Below are 21,078 nucleotides of genomic sequence, written 5' to 3'. Positions count from 1 at the left end.
AGTTGAAGCATTCCTCTATCAAGCCTCAGTGTCTGGTTTTAAGGAAGAGTTTCTACATTCTGAGACATTCTACAAGTTGTTAGGTTTTATGGATCATATAAGGTGATGAACCACATGGTCTCACACCCTGACTGTTTCTATTCAACTAGGATTGTAATGTTCTGGCCGACGTGAAAAAAACAGGTTTCCTCTTATGCCAGAGAAGGGGAAGAAATGTATTTTCATTGTGTGAATGAGGTACAACAGCTGCAAGGTGGTTTCCAAGCAGCAGTAGCTTCATCCAGGGAAGGAAAGTAGAAGATATAAATAGGTATATGGGGAAGCCAAGGAGCTACAGCTTGATTTCATTTTTCCTGAATTGCATAGATTAGAAATGCATTCTACTTTGGGGTTTTCCAGAGTGAAGGGGATTTGTTTGGGTTATCAGAAATCTTAAGATTCTTCTTTGTTGAAGTGCAAAGAAGAAGGAAAAAATTACTGCTGAGATTTCTCTCTCGATGTAAGGCAGCCAGTCACCAAATCAGAAGTGGACAACTATACAAAATGGCTATTGTATAAACCTCCTCCCCCTGCCAACCCACTTACTACTATTAAGCCTGCTCTGCAATGCTTGAGGTATTACTTTGGCAATATGTGGATGCCTTATGATATCAAGGGAAGGTACTGGAATTGACTAGATTGGTTTTCTTTAAATGTGTAAAATATGTAGAGCTCAACTCTACGTATAAAACGCTAAAGACTTATGTTTGAGTACTGTTTCTTACTGGTGCTTTCTTGTCAATGGGCTTGATAACAAACTTCTTATCATTGAATGAGATATTCCTGATCTCACTCCAAGGGAATCCAATTTTTGGTGTTAACCTGCAATAATGAAGAAAGGAGTTTTTAGTAGCAGTTACCCCAAGGTGTCTCAAATTCTTAGTCTACAACACTGGGCTGGAAATCTCACCCAAACTGGCTCTCAGAGTATTTCAGTAATTCCCAATTCCAGCCAATGCCAGAAACAAAAGTGAAGAGGCATGTAAAAAACAAAATAGAGCAGGAGTTGACAGCTTTTCAACCCCTCTCCCCCATTAGAGAAAGTGAGGCCAGGTCTACACTACAGACTTATCTATCGTGAAAAATCCACACCTGAGCAATGTAGTTATACCAACCTAACTCTTGGTATAGGCCGCATGGTATCAGCAGGAGAGCTTCTCCTGTTCACATAGCTACTGCCTCTTGGAGGTGGATTAACTACGCTGACAGAAGCAGCTCTCCCACAGTCTTCACTTAAGTGTTACAGCTGCAGCGTTTCAGCGTAGACTTTCCTTAAGATTTGAAGGTTTAGTCTTTAAGCAAAGCTTATTTAATGGGATTTAATCAATGCCTAATTTCAGTTTATTGGCCTATCGACCCCATGATAGTGAACAGCTGTACTTATGCAAAAGATCCAGAGTACTGAATCACAAGATTTAGGTCAAGGACATTGCCAAGAGCCACATGAGGACGTGGTTTGGAGGAGTTTGCAGACGGCAAATAGCATCATCCCAACAAACTGAACCACCTTCCTGCGTAGATGAGTGAGGAACCGCTATCTGTTCCAAAAACCTGATTCTTAAAAGTATTCCTTTGCTTTGGAGAAGGAAGTTTCTGTGTTAGCTGTATCCGCACTGTGGAATGAAGGGTCACAAGAGAGGGGGCAGTGAACTGAGAGACGTCCTTTTGTTACCTGTCATTCTGCTCATAAATGTTGAGTCCGAGAGCATCAACACCTAGCCAGAGTTCAGAGCCCTTCTTATTCTTAATGCTGAAGTAGTTCACGCCGTACATTTCTAGATCCTGTGCAATTTTCAGGTACTCCAAGATGGCATCTTCCCTAAAGCATGCAAAGGAGAGCAGATATTCATATTTGAAACCAGATAAGCCAAAAATAGAGAATTTACTGCCTTATCAATTGATTGGTTAGTGGCAACTAGTTTGACAATGCCTCAGAGCACGACTATGCAGAGAGGATTTTTTACACTAAGGGCTGGGCAAAAGCCAAGAGGAGCATATGGTTCAGGTGGGATGTTTCCATTAGAGGGGGAACTCTATGTCCTAGTAAAGAGACAGGAAAGAAGTTGGTAAAGCAGATGTAGGAGGCAGTGAGAACCAGGCAAAAAAAAAAAAAATTTTAAAAGAAAAGTCCCATTTAAACAACACATGAAGGCAAGCAATTGAACATTGGCAAGATACTAGTGCTTATCTCCAGGGCCGGCTCCAGGCACCAGCTGCACAAGCTCGTGCTTGGGGGGCGGCAGATTCTACGGGGCAGCATGTGTGTGTGTGTGTGTGTGTGTGTGTGTGTGTGTGTGTGTGTGTGTGTGTGTGTGTGTGTGTGTGTGTGTGTGTTTCCGATCCAGCCGCCCTGTAGGGGGTGGCGGCGCCCCGGAGGAGGGGGAGCGCCCTGCTGGGAGTGGGCTGTGCGCTCCATCTGCCCCAGCCGGTGCCAGGTCTGTAGCAAGCCCGGCAGGGCAGCCTGCATCCTTCCCTCCCCGCCGACCGGAGCAGCGTGGAGCCCACCCAGCAGGTGGCGCGGCGGTCGGGGCCCTGTGACGAGCTCCCCGCTGAAGCCCTGGCCACGCCCCTGCTCTCTCTCCCCGCTAGCCGGGGCACGTCTGCAGTGCAGGGAGTCCCCTTGCACCCTGCAGGTTCCCCCCCCCCCCCCCCCGCTTTGCCTTTCTGGCCGCCCCGATTTTTTTTTTGCGCTTGGGGCAGCAAAAAAGCTAGAGCCAGCCCTGCTTATATACACAAATGCTAGCAGTCTAATACTAATATGGATGAACTAGAGTGCCTGGCATTACATGAGGATACTGATATAATAGGAATTGTGGAAACTTGGTGGAAGGATAATTAATGGGACCCAGTAATACCAAGGTACAAAATATAGGAATGAAAGTAGGTCATGCTGGTGTGGGAGTGACATTATGTGACAGAGTCAAAGTAAAAATCCTAAAATGAACTAAACTGTCTCCATTGAGATTCTATGGTAAATTCCATGCCTGAACAATACGAGGATAGCAGGAGGAATAGAACAATCTCCTCACTGTGATGATGAAATGCTTAGGGAGATTAGAGATGCTATAAAGGCTGGAAACAATAATATTGGGTGATTTCAACTATCCCCATGACTAGGCATGTATCACCTCAGGAAGGGTTGCAGAGATACAATTTCTAGACACATTAAATGACTGTTTCTTGGAGCAGCTGGTCCTGAAACCCAGGGGTTCCCAGCCTTTTTCTTTCTGAGCCCCTCCTCTCCCCCACCCCCCAACATACTATAGGAACCCCACAGTCCACCTGTGCCACAACAACTAGTTTTCTGCATATAAAAGCCAGGGCCAGCATTAGGGGGGAGCAAGTAGGGCAGTTGCCTGGGGCCGCATGCCATACGTGGCCCCATGAAGCCAAGTTGCTCAAGTTTCGTCTTCAGCCCCAGATGCCAGGGCCCCAGGCTTCAGCCCCATGAGGTGGGACTTAGACTCGTTGGAGCCCAGGGCAGAAAGCCAAACACTGCTTGGCAGACCCCCTGAAACTCTCTCATGGCCCCCTGGTTGAGAACCACTGCTGTAACCCACAAAAGGAGGGGCAATTCTTGATTTAGTCCTAAATTGACCACTGGATCTGGTCAAAAAAAAAAAAAAAAAGGGAGGTAACTGAAGTACTCAGTAATAGTGACCATAATGTAATTAAGTTTAACATTCTTGGCAGGGACGAGGAAAAAACAAACACAAACATTTAACTTAAAAAAAAAAGGGGGGGGGGAAATGATACAAGCTTCCTCACTTTCGTTAAATGGAAATTAATTGGGTGAAAAGCCTGCAAGCTGCATGGAAACTATTTAAAACTAACACCATACAGGCTGAAACTAAACATATACCCCAAAATTAAAAAAGGGACCCAAAAAATGCCACTATGGCTAAACAGAGTAAAGGAGGTGGTTGGAGGCAAAAAGACATTCCTTAAAAAAGTTTGGCACTCATTCTATTGAGAAATAGAGAAAAGCATAAACCCTGGCAACCAAGTGTAAAGGCAGGCCAAGAAAGAATTTGAAAAGCAACTAGCTAAAGACACAAACTAACAAAAAATTTTTTTTTGCCAAGTACATCAGAAGCAGGAAACCTGCCAAAGTCAGTGGGGCCACTGGACGATTGACATGCTAAAGGAGCACTCAAGGAAGACAAGGCCATTGTGGAGAAGCTAAATAATTCTTTGAAGTCTTCACTGCAGAGGATCTCTGGCAGATTTCCACACCCAAACCATTCTTTTTAAGAGAAAAATCTGAGCAACTGTCCCAGATCAAGGTGTCAATAAGTAGTTTTGGAACAAACTGACAAGTTAAACAATAAGTCACCATGACTAATGGTATTCCAAGAATTCTGAAAGACCTCATATGCAATTGCAGAACTACTAACTGTGGTACATAACCTATTGTACCAGATGACTAGAGGGTAGTTAATTTAACACTTAGAACAAAAAAAAAAAAAAAGCTACAGAGGCAATCCTGGCAATTACAGGCAGGGTAAGCTTAACTTCAGTACCAGGCAAATTGGTTGCATCTATAACAGAATCAGACACATACATCATAGTGTGTTGAAGAATCACAGCTTTTGTAAATGGAAATCATGCCTCAATCTATTAGAATTCTTGGAGGGCGCCAACAAGCACAGACAAGGGTGAGGCAGCAATATAGTATACTTGGATTTTCAGACAACCTTTGACAAGGTCCCTAAACTTCCAACTGCCAGAAGCTGGGACTACAAGGTGGAGGAATCACTCAAAATTGCCCTGTTCTATTCATTCTGTCTGAAGCAGCTGGCACTGGCCACTGTCAGATACAATACTGAGGTAGATGGACCATTGGTCTGATCCAGTCTGGGTGTTCTTATAATGCAATCATTTAAAAAGTTCAGTTTCACTTTGCTAAAGTGATTGTAGACTTGCTAACCAATACTGGCTGAGACAGACAAGATTGTAGTTATTCTTCAGCAAGATGGCTGGAACAGTGCTAAGAGGCTTTTGCCCTAGGATGAGCTTTCGTTTAGACACAAAGCTTATCTACAGAAGTTGAGAACTACCATGTAGTAGGACCATACTAATCTAACAGAGAGATCAAACCTTGATCAGTTACCTGAGCATTCCCCGATGTTCCTCATGCCACACCTGGATCCTCTCCTCCCATTGGTCTTTATTGAGTTTGTGCTGCTCCAGAACTCTAGAAAGGAAAAAAAGAGCAGCAAGATCCTGTCAGTATGAAAGAAGGGACTACACGGAGACAGGCCACAAGTCTGAGCATATGCAGTACTGTACAGTCTAAATGTCTCATGCACAGTAGAACAATGCCAACAGAAATTCTATAGTAAATGCTGGCCTTATTGGCCAGCATTGACTCTTAACCCAATTATACGTTCTAAGAAACAATTTGGCCTGATGAACAACACAGCCACATATCCAAACTACAGTGTAATGTGACAGGAGCCCTGAATATTTTTGTACCATCATACCCATTTATGAATTTCAGTGCCAAAATTGACTCCTTTGCTCCCCCCTTATTTCTGTTGCTCAGATATCTTCAATTATTCCCAGAAATTGAAGTTTCTAACTGCATTTTTATACTGAGCTGCAATGCGCTCTTCAAAATGCAAATTCCCAGGGAGAATAGACAGGGGTGCAGGAAGTGCAACAGCCTTGTCCTTATGGAAAGATGCACCTTGCACACCCCATCATAATTAAGATGATTTGAGAAAAACAAACAGGCAAAAAGCCAGAGTAAGTGACGCTATAGTAAATATAGCACTTGTGCACTTCATGGTGCTGGAAGGTCCAAGGCTGGTGAAGTCTGCATACCTTTGAGGGAGCAGTTTGTCACCAGCAAGATAGCCAGGCTTGTGCAGCTCCTTGTTGAAGTCTCCATGTTTAGATTGGACGGCATAGGAAGCCAGAAGGACAGCAGTCTCTGGAGGGCAATAGATATCATCATTCAAGATGCCCTCCTTCACCTGGAGGAAAAAGAGGCGCTGTGTGATGTCCTGAATCAGCTCCTCGGACACATCCTCTGGGTAGAACTTGGCACGGAACTTGAAGAGCAGCGGGCTTTCCTTGCGCACATCCTGTGCGGTCACCTGGAGTGAGAGATGGCACCATCCAGTTTTAGAGCTAGCCTGCCGGCTGAGTTGAGCAGTTTGTAATAAAAAGGGAGTAAGAAAGACAGAGGCATGTTCAAAAACACTCCCCTTCTGACACACAAAGCAAAAAAGCATAAAGTATCCTCCCATTGAGCAATTCATTGGAAACTGCTGAGTTGGTCCAGTTTAGCCAAGATTTCTCATTTGTTTAGCAGCTGCCAAATGCTATTGTGAACCTATCAGTAAGTCATGCACCACAGTGTTTCCTAGGGATGGCACCACACCAGGAGTCTTATTCACCAGATGTATTACACATGGATAAAGTCTCTTCCTTGATCCACCACATTAGATCTGCCTGAATAAAGCATAGGATAACTGCAGGCCAGGAACAGCAGATTGGCTGGCACATCTGTATGTTGTAGACCTAGCTATTCTGGAACAGTCAGCGCAGACTAGCAAAAAAAAAAAAAATATATTAAATATTAAGGTTCACTATTCAGAGCAGCATACAAGAACAAGGCAGGAGTGTGAGGATCTGAGCATCCCATTCAGCTGAGGACAAGAGTCCAGAAAAGAATGGTTAAAACAAACGCTCTAAATTATCAAGTGTACAAATTGGATAACGAGGCATATACCTTTTTATTGAGTTTCAGCCATGTTGAGAAGCCCTTGGTGTCCTGGTATTGAAGTCCAAAAAACCAGACCTCTCTCAGCCCAATTGTCTTCACAACCTGGAAAAGAAAACAGAGCAGTGTGCGCATCAGTAACTGTCACAGCTGACTGTTCATGGGCTCACTGGTTACCTGGGAATGTGTTGGGGTGATGTAGTATAAGGTAGGCAAGTTTAGAAAATAATCTAATAAACCAACTTTCACCTGTTGACTATGGGGATGGGGGGGAGGGGGTGCGGGAGGCGCACACACACCCACCACAAAAACTATCTTTGTTCATTCCCTGCACTTCATACCACTTCTACGAGTCCTTTATAACAGAGAGAGATAAGAGGGGTCCCTAAAAAGTTTACCATCACCCTACCTCAAATTTGGCAATTAGGGTAGGCCAAATTGAGGCAGGTAGTAACAGAATGCCCTATGCAGCTCTGCCGGTACAGATCACTACCACCCTGCTGCATCTTCTTACATGCCCCCTCACTCTCCCTCCCTGAGTGAAGGCTGCCAGTTGTACAATAGTTTTCTGATTAAGACTGACACCAATTAAGAACTAAGCACCTATCACAAACTCATTTCAGATGCCTCCTAAACCCATCTGAAACAGGACTCCCACTGGGAAAAGCTGGAGCATGGAGCAACCCTAAGTTATTGATACACTAAGATTTTGGCACCACAAAGGCCAGGGTTTCCCTTGTATGTAGGTAGATTCCAGAGAGTTTGCAGGTGGGAAGCTATACATCTTAGACCCCCTACCTTTTCCTGGTCTCAGCCTGGACAGCAACAGTGCAAATTCTGAGATACTAGCCACTCTCATAAACGAGCAAGGAGGACTGCAGTAAGGAGTGATACATGCTGGTTGGGTAAGGCAATGGCAGATACTACAGGAGTAGACAGCATAGATCTTGGCTCTAGTTCCAGAACCATCCCTCATTTTTACATGCAAGGGTCCTATTTTTGAGCAGACCATGAACCACTCTGCTATGGACCAGAGAGGGTCAGTCCTGTTAACTGCCACATGCCTTAAGATGTAAATAATGCCTACCCACACCCACCCGCTGTTTAGTTGCTCCACTGAAGTGCACTGCTTTGGGCAAGGCAGGACAACAACAACAACAAGCCCCTTAGACAGTGGTGAGCCACCAATACAATAAATAAATCCCGATGCAGGGATCTCTTCTCCGTCATGCACCTAGCACACTTTTGGTACGATATAAACAAAGACGACTTTACAAAGCTATTGTAGCGTTCAGTGTTAGAAGCCTGCCAGAGGTGGAAAACTACTGTGGTAATGCTATTTCCTGTTGGGGGTGGGAGTTATTTGTGATCATGAACAAACGAGCTACTGCCAAAGCAACAGAACTGAACTTTTTGATAAGCCAGGGACATACTACAGGCTAAAAATTCCCCCACAGGCAACCTTCCTGAAACTTTGTCATCTGGCTTCCAATCTGTACTCTACACTTCAGGCAAACCAGAAAGATATGTCCCCCTCTCCCCATCATCTTCACTAGCTTCTTAGCCAGCTGACTTCACCCACCTGTCTTTCAAACTATTCTGTAAAATTATGACCCTCAACACCACTGCATCCAAGTGTCTCAAGACTGCAGGCACTCACTCTATCCTACCTGTCAGACTTCAAATTTACTCACTCTCTGTGTCTGATGCCTCGACAATCTGTTGAGGGAGGAGCAGTGCTGACGTGATCTCCCCTCTCAAATCACTTCCTCTTTGAATCTTTAGGAAGCCCTCCGCTCCATCTTGTTTTATCGCTATGGGGTGCAGCATACCCTGAAATTTGTATTACTGGTTTTATGGCCAAAGGCTTGTAAGCGTAGAAGAAATGCTGGATCTGAGAACAATGCTGGGCCACTTACTGCTTTGCTACCTACAGCAAAAGGGAGAGGGGTTTACAGGTAAGTAGTATTTATCAGACTTGGTCTACAATTAAGTCAAGTATATCAGATGTGGAAAAAAAAAATCCATACTCCTGACCAACACAGTTATTCTGATCTAGTGCCTCCAGTATAAAAACAGCTAGATTGATGGAAGAATGTGTCCGTCAACCTCGCTACCATTGTTTGTTTAGGTGGATGGTGGAAAGGAGGAAGATCCCTTCAGTCAGTGTAGGCTGTGTCTACACTGTGGGGTTATGCCAGCATAATTACACCAATATAGCCTCTATAGGGTAGACATAACCTTAGTAACAAATATTGGGCCACACCCAGCAATCCTCCCCTATGCACCAGTCCCTCTGACTTCAGTGGGATTTGTCTAAGTAAGCACTACTTGCTTAAGAGTTGTGGGACTGGCCCAATGGTTTGGAATAGACTCCTGGGGACAGTGGGTCATAGGAACATAAGCAAATGTTTGTCACAGGCAATGGAATGCATGCTGCTAAACAGACTTTCTGAAGTGCATTTAAGACTGCAGGCTGCTATATAGCTTATAAGTGTGTGGGGCAGGGGAAGGAATGGGTCTGGAACACAGTTAAAATGAGAGCTCTGTTCTCAGGCATCATTAACGTTTGAATAGGATGGTGGCTCACCCCCACTGCCGCATGTGTCTGCTTGCCTCAGTTTCATTTGCCGACAGCTTAAGCCTGGGAGTTCAGCATGCTGAACTGCCAAAAAGGAACCGAATGGCATCACACTGAGGCCATAGCACAAAAGGACTTTTATTCCACAGCAGAGAAGTCTGCACTGTAATAGCAACAGCAACAACAGATGGGACAAAAAGGAAAGCCAGCTATGCAAACTCAGTATCTTTACAAATCTTATTCCCTCCCTCCCCCCCAAAAATATAACTTTTTTGCAAAGTTATACTGACTCTGCTGCATAGAACCAACCTAATTAGTGCTATGAATTATGTGAGCTGTAAAGCCAAGCACATTCTGGCTTGCTAGACCAGGTCTGTGCTCAGGCTGTATGTACTCATTCATATCTGAAATCTCTTTTCAACCGGATGTACATGCTGGTAGCCTCTACCAAATGCAAAGGGAAGTGACTCCCCACTGCATTTAAAAAAAATTTTTTTTCTACTTGGCAAAGGGAAAACCATCATCAAGGCAGAGACTGATTTCTACAGCTTCTAGGAGTCTGCCTGTCAGCTAGCAGCCTGATTACCAATCTACTTTTGTTAAAGGTTTATACAGCATTTGGAGATTTGATGAGCTGTTCGCCTGTGGGGCCTCACACACAATTCTTGGCAGTGAGCAGGAATGGAGGGTGCACAGGGACAAGATGCATAGGGTTGTTTTGACGATGAGGGACAATGAATTTTAAAGACAGCTGACCATATGCAGTATTACAAGATAACTTGTATATTTATAGCCTTACTTTGTAAGTGGAACAAGAGAACACGATCTTTCCTCCTCACCAGGCAGAATATTAAGTTAGGCTGAGTAACAGAACCCTGGAGTACAATACAAGGAATTTATTCATAAATTCCATGTTTTTGATCTGCCTACAGGATGGTGGAAAGCAGTGTAGGGAGAGTTCAGGCAATCCTCAAGATTCCAGTTATGGTTTCATAGCATATATATATATATATATATATATATATATATATATATATATATATATATATATGCGCGCTATTTAAGACCCTAGCTCAGACATGGTTTATCAAGTGAAACTTGGGTTGCCACAAGTAAATCCCAGATCGGAGTTGTGTCAAGCCTTTTCCCACCTTATACTGAAATAACCACACTCTAGGTATCTTTGCACTCATCCTTTGAGTGACTCTCTATTAGCACACTGGCAATGACATTCTTACAGACACATGCAAGTCTTCTAGGGCAGTGTTTTTCAAAGTTCAGGTCACGACCCAGTACTGGGTCGCAGCATGCAAGGCACTGGGTCACCTTGCTCAGCACCAACGACTGGGACATTAAAAGATAAGGCAGGCCAGTGCCTACCAGTTCTGACACTGTGCTGCGCCCTAGAAGCAGCCAGCAACAGGTCTGGCTTCTAGGCGGGGGGCCCCACGGGGCTCCATATGCTGCCCCGACCCCGAGCACCAGCTCCACACTCCCATTGGCCGGGAGCTGCTTGCATGCCTCCCTCCGCCTAGGAGCTGGACTGCTGCTGCCCACTTCTGGGGCACAGTCTGGCCCGTGTTGCCAGGACAGGCAGGAAGCCTGCCTCTGCGCTGCTGACCGGGAGCTGCCAGAGGTAAGTGCACCCCAATCCTGTGCCCCAGCCCTGAGCCCCCCCTCCCCAGAACCCCTTCCTGGCCCCACCCCAGAGCCTGCACCCCCAGCCCAGAGCCTTGACCCTCTCCCATACCCCAACCCTGCCTCAGCCCAGAGCCCCCTCCCACATCCCAAACCCCTCATCCCCAGCTCCACTGTGGCGTGGGCATCAGTTTTCTTCAACTGGGTCCCCAGAGGAGGAGAAAAGTTTGAAAACCACTGTTCTAGGGCAATACAAGTTTCTTCAGTCCCCTGCTACCCTGAATGCTTTTTATCCCAGTTTCACATGCTCCCCTCTAAGGCTTCTGTTGCACATAGATGACCATGGAGTTTTTGGCACTGCTCCCAGACACAGCGTTCTGACTACTGGAGAACCACCACAAGGCAAGGGATTTTGTATTTGCTGCATGCCCAATGACAAAAGTGAATCTAGACATCTGCCATCCCCTCTCTACTGCTTTGAAGAGCATTAAATATGCCACCAAAGGTGCTTGTAAACGAGTATGAACAAGCCATTGACTGATATGCATGAAAGTGACGTCTACATTAGGGAAGTTTTTCCCAGTTTCTCACCATTACTCAGTCAGTTTCTCATTCTACATCACTATCAAAATGGCCAACACCAGTGATGACTAATTCTCAAGTATTTTGAGTGACAATTCTAAAAGTTAGGGTAAAAAACCACACACACACACACACACACACACACAGAGAGAGAGAGAGTTAAGCTCACCTTTCAACTTTGAGAATTTCTGTTCTCTCGATAATCCTCTACAAGCAAACTAACTTCTCCTGGGATCCCTCAGTACCCCAATAGCTCTCTGACCCTAAACTCCTTTCACTGTTAGGTTCTAGTTATGCAACCAGAAAGTTGGATCACTTACTATCTCTTCCCAGGAAAGCCCTCAAGTTACAGTGACTTCCCATTTTTTGCAGGAAGGTGGTCAAGGTATTAAGTGTTCCTCTGAGATACACCTGCCAGCAGCCCATTAACAGTTTCCACTACGTTCAACTTGATAGCTAGAATTGGATGCTTCAAGGTGGCCCATTACAGAATCTCTTTTCACATGGAATTATTGCCACACAAGTTATTACACGGATGCCATTCTGTGGATGGTTTACTAGTCTGAGTAGGAAAAAAAAAAAAAAAAAAAACCACCTAACAAAGGCACTAGCTAGGGCAAATCCACACCTTACTGGATCATTCTGCCTTCAATTATGCTCCTTGAAACCCACCAGCAATGGGACTGCACTATCAGAATTTGGTCCACTAACTTCTATTGTCAAATTGTTATTCAGAGACAATTGGAAGAATTAAAGTTATTTGCTTCCTTTCTCTGGGAGTGGGGTCCTTTCCTTCAATTACCCTTAAGTGGGTGGGTGGGTGGGAAGAAATGGAAAAACAGCCCCATTTCAATTATTTAGGTTATTGGGCATATTATGCACCAGTGGGTGGGGAGAGTTTAAAAGAGGAAAGTGTGGTGTGTAGGCAGGAAGCTCCCCTTTCCTCTATAGTCAGCATGGGATAAAAAGATGCCTTAATCAGGTACGATACCATGAGGGACAAAAAGCCTTTCTTGGAAGAATATCTAAATTGATGGCCATGGCTCGCAATCCAGGAGGAGAAACTTGAACAAGATTTCACAAAGCTGTAACTTAGTTAAGGCTGCAGATCAAATACCAACATCGTCAAGACACTTTACTAGTTTATTTATTTATTTTTAATGTTTCACTTCAGACATTCTGCATGCAATATAAAGACAGCAGCACAAGACTCCCTAACTGGAAAGAGTTGTCCAGCCTGCATAAGTTACCTATTCTTCACAGTTTTGTATCCTGAATTGGAAAAAAAACACAGCCATTTTCCAGAAGTAACAAGTTAATTTTACAGTTTAGGAAGGAGGGGTGGGGAGCAAAGAGACGAGAGACACACACACACGAAGGCTCTTCCAAGAGAGTAAGATTTCTTGAGAGAATATCAGCTCTCTCTCCAGTCTAAGAGATGAGAAATAGGAGTAGTAGTTTCTACTAGGGCTCCCAAGTCAAGAGATATTACTACTGATTGGACTTCTGGTTGGAAGAAATTCTGCCCAGCTTCCAGAAATCAGATGAGAAACAAGCAGGGCTTAAATTCATCCGGAGCCATCCAGAGCAGAGCTCTGGTGAATATTTTTAAACCCCTGGGAGCCCCAGCAGCCATGCTCCCTCGTGGGGCTGAAAACCCTGAGGACCCCCTGCAACTGAAACCTGGAGTCCTGAATGGGGGAAGGAGGCAAAGAGGTGCAGGGGGCTCCGGGAAATAATCTGAGAATTTAAGCCCTGGGAACAAGGATCAACATGAGACAGATCTGCACTCTCCTTAAAATTGCGTTAGTAACAATGAAGCTTAATTGCCAGGTCTCTCAACATGGTGTTTTTCTTAAAGCCCAAGCTCTAAATCACAGGATTATGGTGACAAACCCCCACTCATTTAAAAAACAGTTTCAGCCCTCAGAGATGCAAAGAAAGAACTTGAGGAAAGGAACCCTAAAGTGTCAAATTCCAGAAAGCAAACCAAGAACCGCAATTTTTCCCTCTAATCTCATGATTTTTGGAAGGCCAGACTCATGACTAAATGTTTGGATTTGGCAATAGTGAAACTTAATTAGCTGAAAATGCTTTGTATGTAGAAAAGCCTTCATGTTTATCATTGTTTCATATGCTGTGAAAAGGGAACAAAATGCTTTACCCAATGCATGAAGTTGGCTAGTTTCATGGTAGCCTTTGCCCTGGTATTCTAGCTTCACAGCAGTACACACATCCTAACACCACATACAGCAGCAGCAATATGGTGGGGCGATTTGTTTAATGCCCACAAAAGTCACGTTAAACTTTTACTCTTTGCCAATAACTACAAAACCCATCTTCTTGTCAAATCTAAACTTAAGTTTTATTTCTCTCTCTAAATTTTTATCTAGAATTCCTGGTTGTGAGGGCAGCCTTCAGAATAGTTTATTGCTTTTAACAAAAAAAAAGTAACACTGTAAATGAAACTGGAGGAATAAAACTAGTACAGAGACCGGAAGCATAACTACTTGTGTATCAGACAAAGCAGCCTGATCACAAAACTTACATCTAATGTGTGCGCATCCTATCAAAAATAGATCCTGCATTTATGTCCATATGCTTTAAGACTGATTTTTTTAAGTCTTAACCCCCCCCCCCATGAGGAGTTCTAGAATGATACAGAATGAACCAGAATCATATAGAAGTGAAGCATAATTATATATAAATTAGGCAGCCCAGGAGCCACTATTCTAGGGGTAACCTTCAAATACACCTCTACCCTGATATAATGCGACCCGATATAACACGAATTCTGATTTAACATGGTAAAGCAGTGCTCCGGGGGGGCAGGGCTGCGCACTCCGACAGATCAAAGCAAGTTTGATATAACGCAGTTTCACCTATAACGCGGTAAGAGTTTTTGGCTCCAGAGGACAGCGTTATATCAAGGTAGTGGTGTACCACTAAGAAGGGCCCAGCTGTCCTTTATTGAGACAAACATGGACTACTGAGAAGACACCTAATAAGCCCTCCTCCCCATCCCTGGAAAAAAGAAAGTACTCCTCCCAAGGTTCTGAATTGCCATAGTATAGGTTTTAGAAAGGGTTTTGTGCAAGATATACATGTTGCTTGGCCCTAGTCTAACTTCATTCTCTTGGCCCAATCTACAGCTAAGATAACATGCTCCAAGAACAATTTGAGGGAAAAATGGATAATCTCATTTTCTGGTTTGAACAAGAGCAGCTACAAGGCTTCCCCCTAAGAAAACAATTCCTGGCTCCAGTCACCCTTTGGAAACAAGTTTAATTTTGTATAAAGTTGGTTCCTGAAGTAAATGGCAAAACCACATTTCCAAAAACACTTCAATACCACAACCACCCATAGCTGCAGAAAGATGATGCATTCTGGGGTGGGTGGGTAGATCTGATGAACAGTGTCCATGAAATCCCATCTTTCCCTTATGGCAATACCAAAAGGGCATTGCTAACTTCAATCTAGGAGGCTAATGCATTAACCACTCTACCAGCCATTTAAATGCCACAAATATTTCAAGGAAATATTTCAGATTACTTTTGCTACTGCTAAGTGCACCTCCATTGGCTCCTCACAGTTTACTTATGTGCAGTACAAAAGCCTGCAAAAAGGCATTCCATAAACCGCTTGATTGGGTGAAGTTGTTTTTTCTATGTACCCCTAGGGAGGTTTGTTTACTCACTCTGCTAAACTGATGTGGCTAAAACTGTTGCTCCCTAATAGCAACCATGAAGAAATTGGAAAAAAACAAACAAAACAATAAAATAGACAAGAGTCTTCCTACTTCTATTTGAAGTCCTTGTTTGTCAGCGAGATGGCTTAGAAGCAAAGTAACGCACATTGGAAAACTATCCCAATTATACATATAAAATGATGGGGTCTACATTAGCAGTTACCACTCAAGAAAGATCTTGGAGTCACTGTGGATAGTTCTCTGAAAATATCTACTCAATGTGCAGCAGCAATCAAAAAAGCAAACAAACAATGTTGGGAATCATTAAGAAAGGGGTAGACAAGACAGAAAATATCATATTGCCTCTATAAATCCATGATACGCTCACATCTTGAATACTGTGAATTGGAAAAGGTTCAGAAACAGGACAAGAAAAATGATTAGTGGTATGGAACGGCCACCATATGATGAGAGATTAAAAAGACTGGGACTTTTCAGCTTGGAAAAGACAACTAAGGGGGGATATGATAGATGTCTATAAAATCATGACGTGTTATGAAAAGGAGTAAATAACATTTACTTTCTCCATACCAAAGAACTGGGGGGGGAGGGGGGTGTCACCAAATGAAATTAATAGGCAGCAGGTTTAAAAAAAAAAAAAGTATTTCCCCCCCCACACAACACAGTCAACCCGTGGAACTCCTTGCCAGAGGATGTCATGAAGGCCAAGACTATAAAAGGGTTCAAAAAAGAACTAGATAAATTCATGGAGGATAGGTCCATCAATGGCTATTAGCTAGGATGGGCAGAGATGGTGTCCCTAGCCTCTGTTTGCCAGAAGCTGGGAATGGGCAACAGGGGGATGGATCACTTGATTACCTGTTCTATTCATTCCCTCTGGGGCATTTAGCACTGGCCACTGTCGGAAGACAGAACACTGGGCTAGATGGACCTTTGGTCTGACCCAGTATGGCCATTCTTATGTTCTTAAGCATCACATCATTGCTCTAGAATCCAGGAGTCACCTCAAGACCAGCCTACTGAAGATCGAATACATTACAGGAGCGATTCAGTACAGGCTCTTTCCCCATTGAGATGGGCTTTGATAGGCTCCACATTTGAGTATGTGCTAGCATATACTCATTGCTGAGCATAAAGGACTGTGAGCACTCTGAATAAGATGTAGTCACGGGGCTTAAAGGGAGAAGCTGAAATTTCAGCCTTAACTCCTTAGAGTTCATAGCTTTCTGTTACCAGCCAAGTTTTCATCTCCACAATGTAACTTTCTGAAGCATGCCATAATCACCTGACTTTGCTAAGAAACTTGAATTTTTTTTTAAATATAAATAAAAGTCCTCAAATGAGTCCTACAACCTTTGTTTACTTTAAGGTTGGGTGGTTGGTTTTGGAGTTACATGCAGACTTAAACCATTAAAAACTTGGACCTCAAACCAAATGTACTCTGGTCTTTAGTTCTTCCTGAAGTGTGTATACACACACACACACACACACACACACACACACACACACACACTTCAGACTCTTAATTTGGCGCTGAACTGGCTGTGTGTAAGGATTCCACAGGGATAGGTTTGTGGAAGCTGTACAGTATGAGCAAGTTGAAGCTCAAGATATGTTAGTTAACACAGCTGTCCTTTAGGCAGTCCAGTGCCCATACCTACTAGGTAAGTAGCTCCACATAAACAGGGATGTTACCATTTGACTTGACAAGTTTGTCAAAAATCCTCAAGTGAAAATTTTTTATGAGTTATGTTTGCAGATTCATCAATTTAAGAAAAAATTAGAACACTGAGGTGTGAAAAATTATAAAGTCAAAAATTTTGAGTCTTTGAATATCCAAACTTTGGATTCCTAGGTTCTCAAACTAGGGACTTGATTGATTCATTACATATTCTGTAGTCATATACACCTGTGCAAAGAGGATATAAAATGCTCACAAGTCTGGCATAGTCTGTTTTGATGGTGTGTTACCCCCCCCCCACTTGACATATGTCATTATGACCCCACATTCCCACTCACCATGTTGTGTAGTTATGACAATACCTACTTTCTTCACTTCATATGTCAGATACTGTACTATATAATGGTCTAGGAGTCCCATACCCATGTCTTCTCCAGAAAGTATACAACACAATATTATGATGTGGTATTAGAGCGGTTATAAAATTCAAAGGGTAGATGTAGTAAACTGGACTGTCCAGCCCAGATCAAGGATAGATAAAGATAAATTTTTCTGGGAGGTACACGGAAGAGCTGTCAGTTTTTCTTACTATCAAGAAGTAGAAGATTTGTAGAGCTGTGCTTACAATATGGGAGAGGAATGTTGTGGTCTGACCTAATAAATCAGAAGTGCTATTGTGGTATGATAGATGCAGAGGCTTTGACTATGGTGAATAGGTAGAGGACGCATGTGGATACAAAGCCAGAGATAAGATTTTGGGGAACCAAACTGGTTTTCTAGACTTCTACTTTGAGCAAAAACATTGAAGGAAGGGTGTGGTCCTAAACCTCCACTACATGTTCATTTAGGGCAATGAGTCAATTTTTAAATATTTCCACACTGGTTGCTGGCTACAATTCCCAACTTCCTATCTGTAATGCAGGGCTGATCCTCTGCCTGGAGGCATCAGTTGCCACTTCTTAAGTGTTCACGAGTAGCTGATGGCTGCTGTCTCCAACAAGTAATTCCAGAAACTGAAGAGGCTGGCTAGGGAGTCACTACCAGGGCTCTTACAAAGAAGTGTGATGTAGGCTGTACATCAAGAGATGGTAATAAAACAGGCGGAGAAAGAAGTAGACTAACAAGATCTGAGTAATTACTAGGTGCTGAACAGGTCAAAAGTAGAGCTGCTCCATGGGTTGGAAAGAAGTCTGCAGCAGTGTAGGGCTGGGGGGGGAAGTGGAAGGGGACTCTGCAGGTCTGTTTGGAGATTTGACTGTACAGTGTTGTACAAAGTCAAGGCATGCAAAAGATTGAATTCATGTGATTTTTTTATTTCAAGCAGCTTCCACTTAATGGTGTCTGATTGCTACTTCTGTAGGTAGTAAATAAAAAATTAAATTCCACCAGCCTAAACATGGATTTCTTTGAACAAGACTATCTGGATTTAAATTCTAGTTACAGAAGTCCAGCCTGCACACTACACCTTCAAAAGAAAAGAAAAAAACCCATCTGTACCAGGAAGAGCGCCTCAGACACAACCAACCAAGTGAACTACTGCTTCCTCTTGGTAACCACACGGTACTCAAAGGAAGTAAAACAAAATGTAGCTGGTGGCATTTATGGTAGGAAGAGTGTCTCCGAGGAAATATTTAAGAGGGAGGGAGAATGGGATGGGATTGGGGGCATGGGGTAGGATTCCAAAGCAGTTTAAAAGGAACAAGCTACCATTCACCCCATCTATAATTAAACAATTTAGAATGAAGCAGTATTCTGCGCCATATGTAGCAGTATTAAGGGGCAGACACCCACAATGTAACAGTCATGTATTAAGTGTCTCAAACCATGCTATATTTTACCCTTTAATCCACACGCAATGAGGGCGGGGGGGGGAGGGATGGAGGAGAAGAGGGAATAAATTGGTATTGATGTTGCAGTCTTCACGCTAATCCACAAACTAGGGAGAGTTGCCATTTCACAGGTGCTTTACTGACCACTCCAACAGCAGTGAAGGAAGAACCACCCAAGGAGCTAAGCAGAGTGACGGCAGCAGAGCCCCTTGACTGACCTGTAGCTCCATAACGAAAGCCTTGGCTACACTGGCGCTGTACAGCGCTGCAACTTGCTGCGCTCAGGGGTGTGAAAACACCCCCCCCGCTCGCAGCGCTGCACGCTCTCCCGCTCGCAGCGCTGTATGTACTCCACCTCTCCGAGGGGAATAGCTTGCAGCGCTGCAAGCTATTCCCCTCAGAGAGGTGGAGTACATACAGCGCTGGGAAGTCCCGAGTGTAGCCAAGGCCTTAGAGCTTGTCTACACTGGCAATTTACAGCGCTGCAACTTCCTTGCTCAGGGGTGTGTGGGGGGGGGGGGGGGAAAAACCCACAACACACCCCCTGAGCGCAGCAAGTTTCAGCGCTGTAAAGCGCCAGTGTAGACAGTGCACCAGCGCTGGGAGCCACGCCCCTTGTGGAGGTGTTTTTTTTTTTTATTATTATTATTATTATGAGCACTGGAAGAGCTCTCCTCCAGCGCTCTCCTGCGACTACACAAGCCACGTTAAAGCGTTGCTGTGGCAGTGCTTTAGTGCTGCTAGTGTAGACTAGCCCTAAGTAACTCATTTAATCCATCAATTCTGAAAGAGCCTCCCATCATATCTGTAGAGTGTTACCATTTCACTATTCAGCTGAAAAGTGTTGACATTCAGAGGCATCTAAAGCAGCTGAAGAATTAGGAAAACTCACACATAATAGTAAGACCCTATGGAATAACACATCAATAACTAGGACTGGTTTATACAAATGGCTATATGAGCACTTAGCTGACCATTTGCAACTGAAAATTGTCTGTTTGTGCATGTATGTAATTTTCCTAGCTCTATACTTAAGTCAGGCATACAACTGCACATGCATCCCAAAAAAAAAGCCAGATATTAGAGGTGTGCAAAAGGCTACAATAGAACCCATCTGAAGCTCCTGGAGACAGGCAAGACAGAAGGACTCATGCATCCCTTGGGTGGATCAATACATTAATCAAAGTATCAAAGGGGTAGCCATGTTAGTCTGTATCTGTAAAAGAAGCAGAGTCCTCAGGCACCTTATAGACTAACAGACGTATTGGAGCATGAGCTTTCGTGGGTGAATGCCCACTTCTTCGGATGCACCCACGAAAGCTCATGCTCCAATATGTCTGTTAGTCTATAAGGTGCCACAGGACTCTTTGCTTCTTAATCAAAGTAGTTGGTTATAGAAATAACAGCTTAGAACCTAGTCTCCATTACAGAAAGAGGGAAGCAGGAGAGTAGTCTTTACAGTCTCAGGCTGCTCTGTCATGGAGAAAGCTACCTAGTTTAACAGAAGTTGCACAGAAAAAGAGGGAGTTTAACAAATGTCAGCACTTAAAAATAAACTGCTGTGAAACCATCTCTGCAGCCAACCACAAACTCCACCCTGCTCTAGTGAAGCCACTTTTTAATAAGATGAAAGTCATGGGAACTAAGTGTCAGAATTAGTGTCAATTGATATTTGAAGTGATTTACAATGAACACAGGGTAACAATTTTTTGCTGCACTTTTAGATAAAGGTGAGCATGGTAGCTAGAAAGAGAAGAGGTCCAATGAGCTCACTGGCAGGTCAAATATACATAATGTAGGGCTAACTATACACAGGCTGCACTTTAATGTGGCTGAATGAAGTCAGCTGCACATACTACAATATGTTCATATCCATTACAGTTGTGGTCAAACCTTCTGATACACAAGCTGGGCATTAGTTTTGCTAAGTTTAGTAAAAAGGGAAGAACAGCTCAACTCAGATCTAACAATTCCCACATTCAAAGTCTCATTTACTCTCAAATGAAAGAAAGGGAATGCCAGTGCTAGGAGTCTGTTCGGAACAGAGCAGAAAGTTACCCCCCCTTGACAAGGCTCCAGGAAGCATCAAGATTAGGCCTGACGTCAGGAGAAGATCCCTAAACAGCTACACAAACAAACTGCAGGCTGGCTTTATCAGTTCAGGCAAAAAAGTTTCTCAACAAGGTGCTGAAAGATGTGGCTGCCAGGAGCAGTGCAGAAGTGACTGCTGACCCAATTTTGTCCTAAGAGCATGCCATAACTTAAAGCAGCTAGTACAGCTATAAG

The 21,078-nt window shown here is 43.7% G+C and overlaps 1 protein-coding gene across 2 annotated transcripts in view; it reads right to left on the bottom strand.

Moving 5' to 3' along the window:
• The window catches only part of MSN (moesin), a 71,981-nt gene that overhangs the window by 5,425 nt on the left and 45,478 nt on the right, over positions 1–21,078 (bottom strand). For both annotated transcript variants that reach the window (XM_065411108.1, XM_065411109.1), the window contains exons 3-7: positions 6,782–6,877; positions 5,869–6,143; positions 5,153–5,236; positions 1,712–1,858; positions 765–861 (exon numbers count right to left, since the gene is read on the bottom strand). In XM_065411108.1, the coding sequence (XP_065267180.1) occupies positions 765–861; positions 1,712–1,858; positions 5,153–5,236; positions 5,869–6,143; positions 6,782–6,877 (699 nt within the window). The remainder of the gene's footprint in view (positions 1–764; positions 862–1,711; positions 1,859–5,152; positions 5,237–5,868; positions 6,144–6,781; positions 6,878–21,078) is intronic.

Source organism: Emys orbicularis, chromosome 9, assembly GCF_028017835.1.
Source record: "Emys orbicularis isolate rEmyOrb1 chromosome 9, rEmyOrb1.hap1, whole genome shotgun sequence".
Taxonomy (NCBI): Eukaryota; Metazoa; Chordata; order Testudines; family Emydidae; genus Emys; species Emys orbicularis.
This window is presented reverse-complemented; position numbering and strand designations above follow the sequence as displayed.